The sequence below is a fragment of the Kryptolebias marmoratus genome, linkage group LG2, assembly GCF_001649575.2.
Source record: "Kryptolebias marmoratus isolate JLee-2015 linkage group LG2, ASM164957v2, whole genome shotgun sequence".
Lineage (NCBI taxonomy): Eukaryota > Metazoa > Chordata > Actinopteri > Cyprinodontiformes > Rivulidae > Kryptolebias > Kryptolebias marmoratus.
Genome location: NC_051431.1, coordinates 36,942,566 through 36,959,575, shown reverse-complemented (window position 1 = coordinate 36,959,575; position 17,010 = coordinate 36,942,566). Strand labels below are relative to the sequence as shown.

Sequence of the window (17,010 nt, the reverse complement as noted above, 5' to 3'; positions counted from 1 at the left end):
CCTTACCAGGGAGGCTTAAGAGTGTGATCCCTCTGTAATTGGAACACACCATCCGGTCCCCCTTTTTGAATAAGGGGACCACCACCCCAGTCTGCCAATCCAGAGGAACTGTCCCCGATGTCCACGCGATATTGCAGAGTCGCGTTAACCAACACAACCCTACAACATCCAGAGCCATAAGGTACTCCGGGCGAATCTCATCCACCTCCGGAGCCCTGCCACCGAGGAGCTTTTTAACAACCTCGGTGACCTATAATATTATATATTTTATATAATATATTGTATATTATAGCCAAGCAAGCCATGAATTACTGTACCTTATAGGCCCTGACCGCTCACCACTGGTGTCACAGCAGCCAGACATGACTGATGGTATCCAGCTGTAGCGGAAACACACATTGTCTTGTTTTTCATTATATAAGCTGAAACTTTGCCTCGTCTCACTGTGTGTGTGTGTGTGTGTGTGTGTGTGTGTGTGTGTGTGTGTGTAAGGGGGTGGAGGTGGGTAGTACAGGTTAACTAGAGTACACTGAGGCAGAAGTTCACCACTGAGTTCAGACAGAGGTCACCTCCTCTCCTCTCTGTTCTGTTTCCATTTAACATTTTTGGTTTTGCCTTTTTGAATTCTCTGCTGTTTCTGTCACTGATCTTTGTCTCTTTGTATCCTTTTGTCTTTATTTATTTCGTTCTTTGGAAGCTTTGTTCAGTTCTTTTTGTTTCCTTTAGCTTATAATTGAAATGTTGTTATGCTTTTCCTTCACTTCTGAGGTTAATGAAGCTCTCCACAATCACTAACAGACACGACTGCTTTTGCGGATGCCTGTAACTTTTACGCTGACGCACATAAACTTTAAAGGCATATCTACTTGTGAGTGTGTGTGTGTGTGGTGTGTGTATGCGGCAGGTTAACTTGATTACACTGAAGCAGAAGTTCACCTGAGAGTTCCTCCCAGCCAGGGGCTTCTTGTGGGTTCAGACAGCCTAGCTGCTAACAAAAGCTGCTCTTCAAAGTTAGTTGAAACATCATAAATTGTGAGTCGACAGTAGGCAGCTTCCAGCTACTCCTCCCAGTCTGAGCTGAAAGAATTGTATTTGTCACTTGTTAGTGGCTCACTAACAAGTGACACAGAAGTATTCACCCTCTTGTGTCTTTTTTCTGATTTGTTTCCTTGTTTTTCATTGGGGTTTTAATTTGATTATAGGTAATAATTCTCCAACGAATACTTTAAATTAAATTAGGTCAGAAATACTTGTTTTAAATAATAATTTAAAAAACAAAACAAAATTAATTTAAGAATGGGGCATGCATATGTATTCACCCCCTTTGTGTTGAAGCCGCAACTTTACCTTCAGGAGCTACATAAATAAGATTCACTTGTGGCCAATCTGAGTGTCAGATGATCTCAGGTGTATATTTACACCTGTTCTGACAGCCCCCAGAATCAACAGCAGTTCAACACCTCTAAGTAGTAAGGTCTACCACCAGAAGAAGAGACAGCATGAAGACCAAGAAACTCTCCACACAGGTCAGAGACAAAGTTGTGGAGAAGTACAGATCAGTGTTGGGTTATTTAAAAAAATACTAAACCATGAACTTCCCACAGAGCTCCATTAAATCCATTAGTAGAAAATGGAAAGATGGTGCCATCAAATCAAACCTGCCAAGAGAAGGTCGTCCACCAAAACTCACGGACTGGGTAAGAACGTTAAACATGTGGCTGATCCCCCTGATGGAGCTGGGCAGCTCCTCTGAGAGATGGGAGGATCTGTCTGAAGGACCAATCTAAGCTGCACAGAGCTGAGCTTCATGGAAGAGTGGCAGGGAAGAGACATCACTTAAAGAGAAAAAAAGTTGAACTGTTTGAAGTTTCTTCCACAAACATGGAGTTGCTGTGGTCAGATAAGCTCAGTTTTCAGCACTGAAAGGACACTGAGGCCTGTCTGAGGGGAATAAAATAGAAAACCTGTTCATCCCTTACTACCACTGAGCTGCGTTTAGCAGGGCTCTGAATGTGGAGCCGTGCAAATCCCAGAGGAACTTTGGTGCAACAATCCAAGATATGGCCTTGAAGGAACAAATAACTGTCACTGCCTTTAATAGCAGTTTTAAACTAAGATCAAATTATGGTAAAAGAGGACAAAGTTATAGTTGTTTTGGTAAATTATGTTATGTCCAATCTTATAGAATATTGCAACATATTGATTTCGGAAGATGTGTTTTTTCTAAGAGCATTATGTTGAGGATAACTCTCAGCAAACATCATATTTCAGCTTAATATCTGCAAAATTCAGTTTATGGCAAAGATTTAAACAAGAGGCTGAAGGATCTGCCCGCAGTCAGATAATGTGTTGTAATCACTGTTTTCTATGACCACTCAAAATTGTTTTAATGTTCTTAAAATGACTAAGTAAAAGCCATTTTTGTCTTTTTAAGGTCAGATTGCTGTGACTACTATCTGAAAGTTTAATTCAAATCTGTCTGGTACCTTATGAGATATTTTGCTAACAGACATAATTGACTCCAATAGTCAGTGGCAAAGTTTTAGAAACAGATCTTGTGTAATCAGTTAGCACTTGGAGTATGTGTTGTGAATTGTAAATTGTACAGATGGCTGTTTATCTCAGGAAACCGGCAGTTTGCGTCAAATCTTCACTTCAGCACAATCTTCCATCCTGAGTAACGGAAAGGAATGATCCCTTTTAACAGAAAGAAAGCTTCAGGTGAACCAGAACCAGGCTCAGGATGAGCAGTCATCTGCCTTGACCTGCTGAGGTTTGAGAGGACAGGAAAGAGACAGAGACAAACACAGAATGACTGGTCCAGGTGGAATTTCTATGGGACGAAAAAAAGTTTATTTATAGCAATAATTGCAAGTAACCAAAAGTAAACCTGCAGTCTGAAAGCAAAGTACTCTGTTAGGAAAATCTGGAATAAGATCTTTAACATAAGATGGAGCTTGGTTGTTGGGAGCTTTGTATGTTAGAAGTTTTTAAATTATCTTCTGAATTTGTCAGGTAGCGGATGGAGAGAAGCTAAAACTGGAGAAATCTGATCTCTCCTCTTAACTATCATCAGAACTCTGGCAGCAGCATTTTGAATCAACTGAAGACTTTTTAAAGAGATTTTTTGGACACCCAGATAATAAAGAATTACAATAATGCAGCCTAGATGTGGTTCACTTTGGTTTTAGCTATGTTTGGACTAGCCATTAGCTCATCAGTTCTGTTGTACGTAAACTCTGTTTCTCCAAACTGAGGTTATTCAACAGCTAAGATATTACCTGTTCATAACCTTTCCATAGAACCTCTCATCAGAAGATCTAAACTACTGATTTAAATACATTTCTAAAAGCTTAGTTTTTCTAAATCAAATCAAATCCTGTCAGCGTCTTTAAATTGTAGCTTTTACATCCAACACAGTTTCTTTTGATTTAGATGGCCGACAATTTAACCATTAAGTCAGTTTATGTTAGATGTGCCAAAAATAGGTGACAAACTAAAAGTAGTGTGATCTATAATGCTGTGTTGTGTGTTTTCTGTAAGTTAACGGTGCTGCACCTGACACAAACAATGGCTCCTTCTGATGTCCTTTCATGCTCACACAGACATGCTAAGATGGAGCTTCTTGTTCATGTGTAGGAGCAGAGGGGGTCGTTCAGAGGACAGAAACTCACAGGCAGTCTCCACTCTGCCCTCCACTTAAACTCTTCACACACACACACACACACCTCCTCTCCTCTGTTTCCCCTCTGCCCTCAACTTAAACCTTCACCCCAGTCTTACCTCAGCCCTCTCCACCTTAACCCCCACCCAGAATCCAACAGCCGCAGCCTGTCACCTCTCCTCTGACTCACACACACACACATACCCACACACACACACAAACAAACAACTCGGGCTTGGTAAAAACATGGACATTCAAGTAAATCCATTGGCAGGGCAACTTTCCCAAGCTTTAGAGCCAGCTACACGGACTTACTGCTTTCTTTTCTTGGCTGGTCACTCACTCTTTGTCTTTCTAACACTTAATAAAAAGCTTTTAAACTTGGAAGTGGATCTTCTTGAATTGTATTCTGTGTACTAAAATACAGCCTAAAGTATTCCTCTAATAGCTAGGTTGCTTGGAAACCAAATCTTCCTGGTTTTCCAGCTAGGATCTGGAGTGTGGTCAACATTCATACCCAGCTTTGATTTGTGCAGCGAACTGAAGGCAGCTCTGCTCAGCAGCGCAGAGAAGGCAGAGCCACATTTCTACTCTACTTTTAGTTCAAACCAGACCTAATGATGCAAATGGTCCAAAAGGTTTTTTGTGTACTTGCTTTTTAAAGGGATAGTCTGGTCATTTTTGAAGTGATGTTCTGTCAGATAGTTATCAATAGCTAGTACCTTATCAGCCGTGACATCAGTCATAGAGAGGGAAGTATGAAGAGAAGGGCAGAAGCACAGTTACCAAGTCCACTTAATATAAGGGATTTTAGGCTTGTATTTCTTTCTTTGATAGTTGTAAGTTGTGGTAATTTGAGCCTGTTTAGAAAGTGTAGCTTCTTAAGGTTTGTCATGTTTCTGCCCATTAAACAAAAATGCTCAGTTTGTCCGGTTGCATCATCCGGTAACAGCACTTTGCCTCTGATTGACTAGTCCTCACTGCTTCGTTAGTTGGGTTAGTTTCCTTGGTCATCTTGGGAAGAAAGAAAATAGCACTCCCTCCTCTCCCCCTCCCCACTATAACACAGGTAAACACAGCCAGACTAGACTGATTCACAGGTCAAATGAGTGAATGAACCAGTGTTGTCAGATCTAAAATGTATAAATTAAATGGGCTTGCTATACTTCATTGTTTGGCTGCAGAGCATGTAGTGAGTGGAACACTTCTTTAGGGCATTTTCTTTACTCCTGGTTGTTTGTTTCTCTCGTGAGATCTGGCGACACTGGGCAGAAGTACTCCTCCAAGCTAGGCTAATGATTTGCCAAAGGCCTGCTGTTTGTAATTTTTTAGGCTCATAGAACAGCTATTTTTAAAAAAACTACATACAGAAGTGAAAGAAGGCTAGTTTAGTTCGTTGCCATTTACCCAACCATGTTAGTACATGAATGTAGGCGTCCTGACGCTGCTGAATGTATCAGTCAGCTGAGTCAATTTTTAATGACTGACTAGACGTGCTGATCAGGTGGACTAATCAGTGGCAAATTTAAAAAACTTCCTTCAATGTGAAGGCAGTCATGGTTGATGTTACACTCTGATCCGCTACCATCATTATGGTAAACCAGCAAGTAAATAAAGAGCCAAAGATCCTTACTAAGCTCTATGTGCACACCACACGGCCTCATTCCTGTTTTTTTTTTCATATTGAAATATCTAATAATAAAGAAGTATTTATTACTTTTTTGGTCAAGTACAAGCATCAACCTGAAAATAATCAAAGCCACAGACAATCTTTAAGAAAAAACTATTTTTGAAAGCCTTTCCAGAACATGACTCCTGACCAATAAAATGAGCTATAAAAGCTGGGTTTTTGAAGCAAAATACAAATAAGAAGTGCTCAGTAATGTAGAGTTTTGGATTGACTAGTACACAATATAGTCAGCAAAATAGGTTTATTAAATTAAAAAAAAAAAATCCATTGAATGAAAGTAGCATAAATAACTTGTGGCAAAATACAAATGTTCTACAAACATACTACATTTGACATGTACAAAACCTATAGGTAAAACACTGACATGAATAAAGTTTCCATGTAACTGTATAGTGCTTTTATTTAGTTTAAGAAATATATATCAAATGTATCATCAAATAAAATTCAAAATATTTAATCTACAATATGTACACACACATTATGCAAAATAAAACTAGTCCAGACAAGATTATGGTACATATTCTGCTCATGAGAAAAGTATCTGGTCTACAGTTTCTTAAAGCAACTATTATCCAGAATCACCTCAAACACGATTTAGAGGGGAACAAAAGTCATACATTTCCCAAAACAGTGCTACAAGAAACCAAACCCCCGGCACACACGCTTAATTTTGACTGTAGCTGGTAAACTTTGTTGGCAAGTTGTCCACAGGATAGACAGTCGGTCCAGTCTTCATGGTTGGCGGTCCATTTAATAGTGTCCAGTGACACTTTGTTACCACTTCCACCAAGAAGATCTTCAACAAAACCTTGGCAAATTCTTTCCCCACACACATCCTGGAGCCACCACCGAAAGGAATGTACTGAAACCTGGAGGAGTCAGCGGAGGGTTTGGTTATGAAGCGCTGAGGCTGGAAGTCTTCTTTGTTGGGGAAAATCTCGGCCACATCGTGCGTGTCGCAGATGCTGTAGATGACGTTCCACCCTTTGGGAATCTGGTAACCCTGAAAGTAGTCAGAGCAGATTGTTAGTGGTCTTTATACCACTTACAGATCCTAACTGAGTATATACACAATATGGTTTTATTTTTTTGGACATTTTTGTAATCCAACTACTGAATGGTTAAGATTTGCAGAAATAATCAAAATGCTTAACTCAATCAGGACATGAGTTCAAAATATTTATTTACAAATATTTATCTTCAGTTCATTCAAAAACATTGTTCTCCTTAAAATCTGCTTCAGAAAACTTGCCATATTTTTGTCTTCCTAGGGTACTTTTCACTTTCAGCTCCCGTTCTGTTACTTTTAGCTGCTTCTAGATTTAAGTAGACTTTTGCTACTTTTAACCAGCAATTTGCTGCTTTTAGTTTCTAGCAAACCTTTTGTTATCTTTAGCTTCTAGCTACCGTTTTGCGGCATTTAACTTTAGGTTAACTATTTTGTGCATTTAGCTAGTCCTTTCCCATTTCCTTTACATTTTGCTCCTCTTGGCTTTTAGCTAGTGTTCTGCTTCTTTTGGCTTTAACAACTCAGTTTCAGTTTCTTCAGCAAAGTCATTCAGTATTCACACTGCATTTCTGCAGAAAATGTAGAATTTCTGTCCAATTTTCCAAGACCTGTTTACTTACATTGAGCTGGAATGTTTTCAGAGCTACTCTGAAGCCTCCGGGGACAGGAGGGTTCATCCTTAATGTTTCTTTAATGACACAGCCTGCGTATTTAAGCTGCTCTAATGACTCGAGGTTCAGACTCTGGAGATCCATGCCCTGCTCCTCCTGAACAAAGACACAAACAACTGCATTATAAGATGGGCAGGTAACTGTTCATGTCAGACTAATTTAAGAACCCTAAAAAGTACAGTAGCTCATTAATTTAGAAATGTTGGATCAATAAAACAAAACATTCTGAGACCAAATGAAGTTAATCATGAACTCAAACCAACAACAGAAGCTTTACTACAAGTACAGTGTACAACTAAAAAACTGAAGACATTTTGAAGCATGCCATTTAACCCAATAGTAATTTGAGACACTTGTGTGACAATTATGATAGATCCAGGCTCTTATATTAAAGAGTATCTATGAACTTTATCTCCAGGTTAAAATGTATTTTGATTTGCTTCAAGGTTTTTGGACTTTAAATACTAAATTCTGCAGAGGCCTTTTCCTCAGTTCTCCTAAACCTAAATCATCCATACATCCATCCATTTTCTTTACCCACTTTCCCTTTCCAGGTCACAGAGAGCTGGTGCCTAGCTCCAGCAGTCACCCTGGACAGGTCTCCAGTCCATCACAGGGACAAACAACTATTGACACTCACACCTAGGGACAATTTAGAGTTACCACTGAACCTAACATGCATTATGTAGGACATAGGACAAGTTAAAGAAACCCTCCACTCCACTTCAGCCTCTGAAAAAAAAAAAAAAAAAAAAAAAAAAGGTGGAGCTCAGATCTCATGGGAGTTAATGAGAGTTTGGGTGTGCACACACTGCACGCTGGATGGATTTGAGAGAAAACTAATTCCTGTAGCAGAAATACACTGGGTGAATGAAGACAAAAATACTTACATTCTATAAGTTGAAAATTTATAGGTGTAAGAAAAGTTTGACTTTTATTTTTTTTTTTTGGACAGCTCAAAAATTAGAGTGTGACATTGTCCCTCTAAGTTGAGTATTTGTCCGATTTTTGAAGTTGTGTAAAGTTCAACTTTCTGTGAGCAGTTTAAACTCTGAGTGATGTGAAGTCTGACTGAGCTCCAAACAGAGCTAGGTTTTCCCACTAACTTTGCCAAATGTTTGTTGTCTATGGTGGAAATGTTTGCCAATTTTGTTTGTGTTGTACAGTATAGTGCTGCCTCTCCAATGTTGACCCATGTGTCTGTGCCACTTATGTAAAAATATCGACTTTAAACAGAGGAGGAGATCTCAGATTTCAGCTTTCTAAAACGTACAGAGGAGCATTAACCCTGAATCCCCGTCAGGTACTGGATTTGCAAATTAGCTGATCTATATACAGTTAGATTTCTAATAAATCACAAATTTGTTACAAATATAATCCAATTTAAACACAATGACTACTAAAGAACAGCTGTTAGCGGTGTGTAAAATTAGTGACCTTCTCCAGTAGCTCCTGCCTCAGTTTGTCCACCACTTCAGGGTTTAGGCCTAAAAACATGACCAGAGACGTGGCTGTGCTGGCAGTGGTCTCATGTCCCCCAAACAGGAGCTCTGTAGCAGACTCTTTGATGGCCTAAAAACAAAAAAGATGCACAACTAGAATCGTTTCAATAACTGAGAATCAAAACAATTACAGTACCAGAGGTTTGTTCTGGTTTCAGATCTGTATTTTCATGAAGTGTGACGCATTTAATCACCTGCATGCTGAAAGGCTCGTTGTTCTTCCTGCTGCTGTCTATGAGCTGCTGCAGAGCATCTCTGTGTTTGAGGCCCTGCTCGGACTCCAGCACCTTCTTCTTGATGTTTTCCTCGATCTTGGAGTGGATGAAGTTTCTGGCCTTGAGACCCTGCAGGACAGAGAAGATGGGAGGAGCAGAGAGGGATGGGGTTAATCAACTTCTGCATTGACAAAAAGCTTGTTTTATTTGCTTAGGAATTAAGACTACTCAGATCTACTGATCAAAATCTCTTAAAGCCTAAATGTCCATGGTGTCACCCCTTATAGATTTCTTCTGTTTTTTTGTCATACTTAAATGTTTCAGATCATCAAACAAATGTTCATATTAGACAAAGATAATCTTAGTAAATACTAAATGTTGTTTCAAAAATGTTCACTTTTTATAAGGAAATTAGCTTTCCAAATCAACCTGGCCCTATGTGGAAAAAGTAACCCCCCCCCCCTTTAAGAAAAAACTTCCAAGAGGCACTGATGACTCATCCAGGAGGTCCCAAAAGAACCCAGAACATCTAAAGCCTGCAGGCCTCACCTGCCCCACTTCAGGTCAGAGTTCAAGATTCAACAAGAAAAAAAAAGAACAAAAATGGCTTCCATGGGAGAGTTTCAAGGACAAAACCACTGCTGAGCAAAAACAAGACAAAGGCCCATTTCACATTGGCCAAAAAACATCTTAATGATTCCAAAGACTTCTGGGGAAATATTCTGTGGATTGATGAGACAAAAGAAGACCTTTATTGGAAGGTGTGCATCTTGTTACAGCATTTCAGAAAAGTAACTTCATACAAACAGTCAAACACGGGGGTGGCAGTGTGATGGTCTGGGCTGTTTTGCTGCTTCAGGACCTGGACAACTTGCTGTAACTGATGGAACCATGAATTCTGCTCTGAACCAGAAAACCCTGAAGGAGAACGTCCGACCATCAGTTCCTGACTTTCAGCTGAAGATCACCTGGGTTCTGCAGCAGGACGATGATCTGAAGCGCAGCAGCAACATTCCTCCACAAAGACTCATCAGCAGTTATCATAAGTGACGGATTCAAGGGCGGCAATTACTTTTTCACATAGGGTCAGGCTGGTTTGGTTAGCTTCTTTCCCTTTAATAAAAACCTAACTTAAAAATTGCATTTGTATTTACTCAGAATATCTCAGTCTGAGATTAACATTTGTTTGATGATCTGAAACATATACAGCAGAACAACAGAAAAAAACAAAATCAAAAACAGAAGAGGTCTGTCAGGGGGAGAATACCTAACCACAGCACTGCAAGTCCTGATCTGATGCTCTTACTCTGTACAGTCCGCTGAAAGGAACGTCGATGGGCAGAGAAAACAGATTCCTAATCATTTCCTCAAAAGCCTCCACCAGCTGCTGCTCGTCGATCCTGATCTGCTCCGGTTTAAAGCCCAACAAGATCCTCATGGCAATGCGGAACATCAGCCGCTTCATTTCTGGATACACCAGCACACAGGAGTCCTTCACTGTCCACTCTGTGACGGCAGCCCGCACCTCCTCCTGGATCTCAGGGATGTAGAGCTCCAGGGACTCTCTGGAGAAGGCCCGCATGATGGCCTAAAGGAGTAGCAAGGTGGAGGGTGAGGAGCTGACACTCATCATGTCACAAAACAGATCCATTTAGTCATTTGAGTGAAGATGAGGAGTGTTGTCGCCTACTGCAGAAGGCAAACAAACATTGTTTTCTTTCACCCAGAGAGTCTCCCACTGCTGTAGGACTTGTTTTTCTCTCAGATCTCCCCCTGAATGTAGAGAGTGCAGCCAAACGTCCGGAGAGTAAATATTCTCTTTAAAACTCAAAGTGAAGGGTCTTGTTAACGTTTCATATCTCCTACATGAAACATGACAATTAACATGTGTGACCATCAGAGTCTTCTGGTACTCTGAGTTTAAGAATTTTTCAGATCTGATTTCCAGTTTCTGCATAGCGACTGTCCACCTCTCAGTAACTTGGCAGTCAGGGAGCGAGAGACAGGTGTGTGGTTACTATGGTGACCATAATAAGTCACCGGCATCAGCTTTAACATTTCGTTTCATCCTGGTTCTCTTTATTCTTCTCATACATCAAAATGCAGACGTTCGTGAGCTCAGATTATAACAAAAGTAATGCTGAGGTTGGGGCAGTAACGCCATCATGGATTCTAAACAAAATGCACCGATGATGACTCAAAGGCCTCTGGTGCCATTTTTTGACTTATGAAGCTGGATAAATGGTAACAAAGATGCTGAAATCTGAAAGAAACTGACTGTGAGGGAAACAAAGTGAAAACTGTTCCAAACAAAAATCTGACCACCACGATGACTTGGACAATAGAAAATAATTTTTTTGTTTGTTTGTTTTTTTAAAAAAAAAGATGTTTAAATGTTTAACACAAGCAGGTTCTCAAAGCCTCACTCCATATAAATTAGGTTTCTTTTTAAAAGGTAGCTCATTTTTGCATGAAGTATTTAGGCTGAGTGTCTTCTTCTTATTATTTTTCTTTCGGCTGCTCCCTTTTCAGGGGTCACCACAGCGAGTCCTCCTCCTCCTCCATCTAACTCTGTCTTCTGTGTCCTCTGTCCTCACTCCAACTACCTCCATGTCCTCTCTAACTGCATCCATGTGTCTCCTCTTTGTCTTTTTCCTGGCAGCTGCGTCTCCAACATCCTTCTACCAAAATACCCACCGAGTGTCTACACTGAAAAATATCTCCTATGCATTTTAAGAAAATTTAAGCTGGAAGTAGAGAACAAGACTGACCAGGTTTTATTTCAAAGTTACATTTGGGTTTACTTTAGGATGGCAGACATTTTGAAATGTTCTGCAACTTTAGTCAGATTTCATTGATGCTGAAGAGGACGAAAAGCTGCCGGTTCTGAACAGCATGAAGTAAGCAGCAACCTTTTGTTTGTAAGTAAAATTATTAATAACTGGTTTGTTATGTAAATGAGGAGTTCCACAAGGTTCGATTTTAGGACCATTTCTTTTATCGATGTATAATAATGATTTTGCTGAAAGCTGTAAAGCCGTTCAGATCTAAATGTATGCAGATGATGTTATCATATGTGACTAAAGACTCCAGAGTTACTGAACAGACAAATGGTGGGGCGGTCTTAGAGGGCTAAGAATCAGGTTTTGTCTCTGAACTGAACCAAAACTGTCTTACTGTGTTTTACAGTCAGACATAAAGTCAGTCATACTTTCACTTGTACTGATCAGAGGGAAATCCAAAACATAGATGAGTTCAAAAGTTTGGGTGTTGTTTTGGATTTTATCCCTAAATTTGAGGCTCAGATCAGAAAAGTGATGAACCATTAAAACTAATCTAAACTGGGGTTGTGTTTACCAGTAAAGGCTGCCCAGTTGTATCTACATATTATGATTCTGTCACATATTTCCTGTTGATTTAAAACCTGTCATGTTTCAGTTCAAACAAGCTCTGACAATTTTAGATGAAAACCAATGAAGCGGCACTATTGTAAAATATAGGAGAAGTATTATGTTTTAAGTTTTTTGTTTATAAAATTGACCTTAAATATGTTCATGTCCTTGCTCCAGAGGTAGTGAGTGAATGGATTTTAAAGTTCAACAGCACAGGAGCTCCTATAGGTTCATGGAGACTGGAAACGTTTAGAACGTTTCAGATTTAGAAAAGTTTACCAGTGTTTTTAACTCTCAGCTGAAACAAAAATTATTCTGTAAACGACATACACCAGTTTCTACAGATAGAACTGAACCGTACACTGGTTCTTGGTTTGTGTCTTTGTGTGTTCATGTGTCTGTTACCAAATACCTCACTGGACAGATTTTATTGAAACTCTCAGAAAGTAATCACTGGATGCACCTCGTTTACAGTCAGCTTGGCTGCCACAGCCAACTGAACCAAACACTATCTGTGTAATTCAGTCAGGTTTACACACACTTAGCTACAATATGGTCTGGTGGTAGCCAGTGGCGCCGGATTCATTTTCTAGGTGGGGGGGCCACCGGAGTGTTTCGTCACCTTATTAATTTTACATGCATCGAATCATCGTCTAACATCAATAAAAATTGAATAATGAAACGCTTTTTCAGCTATGACTTTTTGTTCCAATATATTATCATGAATAATGATAATTAGTTAAAACTAACCAACAGCTTTAGAAATGACCACAATAAAAGTAAACACAGGTAAATAACATGCGTACGGGCATAGATGGAATAATCCAACATATGAGCAACAGGAATATACAAACGCTTGTGCGGCGGAACTAATTAAGAGCATTCGGTATTAAAACAACATAAACTTTGTCAGACTTGGAACATATAACCAAACATTATATTAGTAAAAAGATTTCTTCTGAGGCTATTTATAAGTATGTCGCTCATTGTAACTATTTACATCCTAATGACACTAATAACCACTAACAATGACAATAAGTTTCAGAGCTCAGAATTTTCTGAAGTATGCCTCCCTTCGCTGACTCGCGAAGCAGAAGCTGCGGCAGACTTTGCTGAGGTCCATGTTATCAGTTAAGTCTTTGTGTATATGCAGAAACAGAAGGTGATTAAGCCGCTGTTCTGTCATTGTTGACCGGTGTTCTGTCGGAACAGCATACATGTCAGAATAGCATACATGCAGTGACTACGCATGCGCGCGCATGCGTAGTCTGCGNATTGGCCCCTTACCTTAAAACATGTGGTAACCATCGATTCCGAATCGATAGCTGGGTTTTGAACGACCAAAGAGAGAAAAAAATGTATATATTGCACCATTATTTTTTTGACCTAACAGCAAAAATGATCCGCTCTCTGGGCGAAGTGGAGCCTTTTTTCATGTGTTAATGATCCCAACCCCGACTCCGCGCTGTCGCATCTGCATAAACTTTTAGGTGACTGTTATGACCCTGGACTGGAGCTTTAAGAATTTGGTCCAGATCTCAATGCTATAGGTTTTATTTGTGCTTCTGTCTCTATATAAACACAGAGACACGTTAGTCACAGTCTGTGAGAGTCGTGTGCAGTCTGTGCAGCCGTCTGGTGGGAACATGCAGCGCACTGGCAGGGCCGGAAAGTGGGGGGGGGGCAATGGCCCCCTGGCCCCAGTGGTTCCAGCACCTATGGTGGTAGCTGAGAGTCATCCACAACACACACTGAGCCTGACACCTCATAAGAGCATGCATGACGTCATTGTCAGGGTTTGAGTTGACATTTGTCAAAATGACTTTAGTCTAAAACTCTGGCATGAAAGGTGATATGCATTTAAGGTGTATGTGTGTGTAGGTTTTATTTATGTTTTGTAAATAAACTTAACAGGGAATTACCCCCTCTGGTTAAAAAAAAACCCTCACTATGTCACCGTGTAATTCCAATTAACTACATAATTTATTCATTAATTCCGAGCTCTCACCCTTTTCTTGGTCTTGTGCTGGGATCCGTGCAGGTTCGAGAGCGTGTCCGGGCCCAGGATGGTCCGAACCGAGGTGGGCCACTGCGCGGACACGAGCCGGTGCTCCCCTAGCAGCAGGCGCCTGACGTTGTCCGCCCCGGTCACGCGCACCGTGGGGGTCCCGAACAAGTGGGTACGGTAGATGAAGCCGTACCTCTGCCTCTTCATCCGCAGGAACTTCCTCCTCTCCACACGCAGCACACGGAGCACACGTCAAGCACGAGGGGGAAACCATGACAGAACGTGCAGGCTTAAAAGGGTGAGGCGCGTGCCGCCGCCCGAGCCTACCTGCAGGATGAGCTGCAGCGTCTCTCCGAGGAAAGGGAAGCCCATCGAGCCCGGGGGCAGCGGGGCCGCACAGCTCGGGTCCCGGCCCCGGCTCCAGTAGAGCTCCCACAGCCGGAGCGCCACCAGGAGGAGCAGGACGGGCAGCACGATGGTGCAGAGGAGGGAGGCCAGCAGCGTGCTCAGAGCCATGCCGAGGGGCCCTGCGGGGAGTCTGCCGGCTCAGGTGAGACTTTGCGGACTCTGGGGCCCTCGGCTCCTCCAGCAGGGGGTTTTATAGTCCGCCCGGCCTTTGAGGGCAGCCTCTTTACTTTCTGGCCCACTAGTTCACGGAGAGTTCATCTCTAATTGTGGCTGCCTCACAGCCCCGCCTCTGGCCCGCAGTGAAGGACTATTATAGTCTCATTTGTTTCAGGTTTAATCCCGACCTCCTGGCGCACTCAGCCTTAGAGAAGGTGACGGCTCTCTGAGACAAAAGGAGCTCCTCTTTTTTGCTAAGAAGAAAGACAGATCCCAAACCTTGGGACTGGGACTCAGAAGTTGATGCCACAAATGACAAGCGTCCCCTGGTGGCTGACTGCAGTATATTTTTAGTTCCTGCCCCTCCATGTGATCAAATAGGACATTTTCCTGACTTAAAAAAATGCATTTCATATTTAGTCTGGTGATTTAGTTCTTACCTTGCTGCTGTATGGAAATCATACAAGTACTTCACAATAACGGAGATCCCAGTCCTGGATGTGGCAGAAATTACACCTTTGTGCTTTGGAGCATTGAGTTGGCCATCATGGCTGACGTGAATCACAAAAGCCACAAAGCTGTTTCTAAAACTATTCTCATGAACACGGCACCTTTTCTATAAATGTTTGCATTCGCACAGAACAATACCCAAAACGCTGCAGTAACTATGCCAAGCCTGTATGCGGTGCTGTAACGCCGCCACAAAAAATACACCAGAAACAGGAAAGAAGACGTGGAGTAGATGCTCCAAACTGTAAACACAAAAAGAAAAAGGCGAGGACGGTGATTAGAAGAGCAAAAACTGAATTCTTTTTGTGGCCTGATGAAGAAGTGGAGTTTCTCCTTTGTGTCACGTTAAACTACTGTTGACTGGAAGTTGTCTCAGTCCAAATATGTGGACATAAAGGATGATTTCAGGCCCGGTATCCAGCAAGGTATGTAGGGAAGAGTTTTCCTCATAATGCTCAAAGCATATCAGGGTGAATTATTTCTGCACCAGTGTCAGCTTTTTAAAACAATTTTTTAAATCATTTCCCACATTTTTGTTTGTATACTTGACATGTATTCTTGATCTTTTTCTGCAGTGATTGCTTCAATGTTGTCAACAATTCAATAAAGTGATAAAAACCTTGAAAAAAAAACCCAAATTAAAAAAATATCCACAAAACGCTGTTTCCATGTTGGCGGGGCCTTACTTACATTTAGTTAATTGAGGCCTAAAAACGTGTTATGTTACCCTGTGACTGACGGTGTCACAGCCTGTCAGAGAGTAGGGAGAGAGTGCAGACAGGACTTTCAGATCCAGGGTACAGCCCCACATCTCTGGGTTCTGTAAACCAGGCCCTGCATGCTTTAAGTCCCAACCAGAAACGGTGGGGACAGTCGATGTATAATACGAGTCTAAATACATAGTACATAGTCTAAAGCAGTGGTGTCCAATCCTGGTCCTGGAGGGCCACTATCCTGCATGTTTTAGATGTGTCTCTGCTCCAATATACCTGATTTGAATGAATGATTAACAGGCATAACTTGAAGAGCAGAGAAACAACTACAACATGCAGGATAGTAGCCCTTCAGGAGCAGGAGTGGACACCACTGAACTAGATACAAACTGTAGTCTTTGGTTATAGATGGCTCTTTGAACAAGGTCATGTCTAACAGGACATGTTAGACAACAACTAGTCTAAGTGGACTCAAGACCCAGGTGAATCGGTGCTGTCTTAAAACAACTCCAGTTTCTAAGATTTCATATTGATTCATGTAAACATTATCTAATTTCTTTTACACTGACATCTATTTTGCATTGTTACACCTCAGGACCATCCAGAGGTCGCGTCCAGCAGGGATTTCATATTTCTGCCAAAATAATTGTGAAATGCACAATGCAATGGGCTGTAAAGATTTAAATAATTGTGTTTGCGTGGACTATAAAAATGAAGGAAACTGAAGCTGTTGTGAGATGGTAGCAATCCACTTGGACCGTATTTATGAGCTAAAAATGGCAAGTCTATTTGCAGTCTCAAAACAGCTCAGACCTTCAGAATCTTCCAGCTGTTCATGCGAGCGCTATTATTTAAACCTTTAATCTGCTGTCAGTTTCACATTTTCTGAAGATTTCTGCACGAATGTAAAAACATTTCTCACCAGATGTGACCCCTTAACACCTCCTACGTATTGCTTCTACTGCTGGTGCTGTTCTACACTCGTAAATAACCACTAAATTCCATGTAAATAACCATGCAGTGTAAAAGTGATGGTCATGTGAAGGTTTATAAACTAACAGGTTGTTTTAAG

At 41.1% G+C, this 17,010-nt stretch overlaps 1 protein-coding gene across 2 annotated transcripts; it reads right to left on the bottom strand.

Annotated features, from left to right (window-relative positions):
• Positions 1 to 5,580: 5,580 nt before the first annotated feature.
• LOC108245157 (cytochrome P450 26A1) lies at positions 5,581 to 15,811 on the bottom strand. 2 transcript variants are annotated; one of them, XM_017431830.3, is made up of 7 exons: positions 14,479 to 15,806; positions 14,152 to 14,376; positions 10,058 to 10,339; positions 8,731 to 8,880; positions 8,472 to 8,606; positions 6,984 to 7,130; positions 5,581 to 6,357 (listed from the first exon to the last, which is right to left on the bottom strand). In XM_017431830.3, the coding sequence occupies exons 1-7, from the start codon at positions 14,665 to 14,667 to the stop codon at positions 6,019 to 6,021; spliced, it is 1,467 nt and encodes a 488-aa protein (XP_017287319.1). In that variant the 5' UTR covers positions 14,668 to 15,806; the 3' UTR covers positions 5,581 to 6,018. The 2 variants fall into 2 exon arrangements, with proteins under 2 accessions (XP_017287319.1, XP_017287320.1); XM_017431831.3 differs by lacking the exon at positions 10,058 to 10,339 and having other exon boundaries at positions 14,479 to 15,811.
• Positions 15,812 to 17,010: the final 1,199 nt, after the last annotated feature.

What these genes read in the sequence shown, in the direction of transcription:
- LOC108245157 (XM_017431830.3), bottom strand. Translation starts at nt 14,667, where the DNA reads ATGGCTCTGAGCACGCTGCTGGCCTCCCTCCTCTGCACCATCGTGCTG. An exon ending in ACGAGCCTTTCAGCATGCAG is followed by an intron (nt 8,607 to 8,730) that starts GTGATTAAATGC and finishes TTTTGTTTTTAG; the next exon opens with GCCATCAAAGAGTCTGCTAC. An exon ending in GGCAGGAGCTACTGGAGAAG is followed by an intron (nt 7,131 to 8,471) that starts GTCACTAATTTT and finishes GTCTTTGTTCAG; the next exon opens with GAGGAGCAGGGCATGGATCT.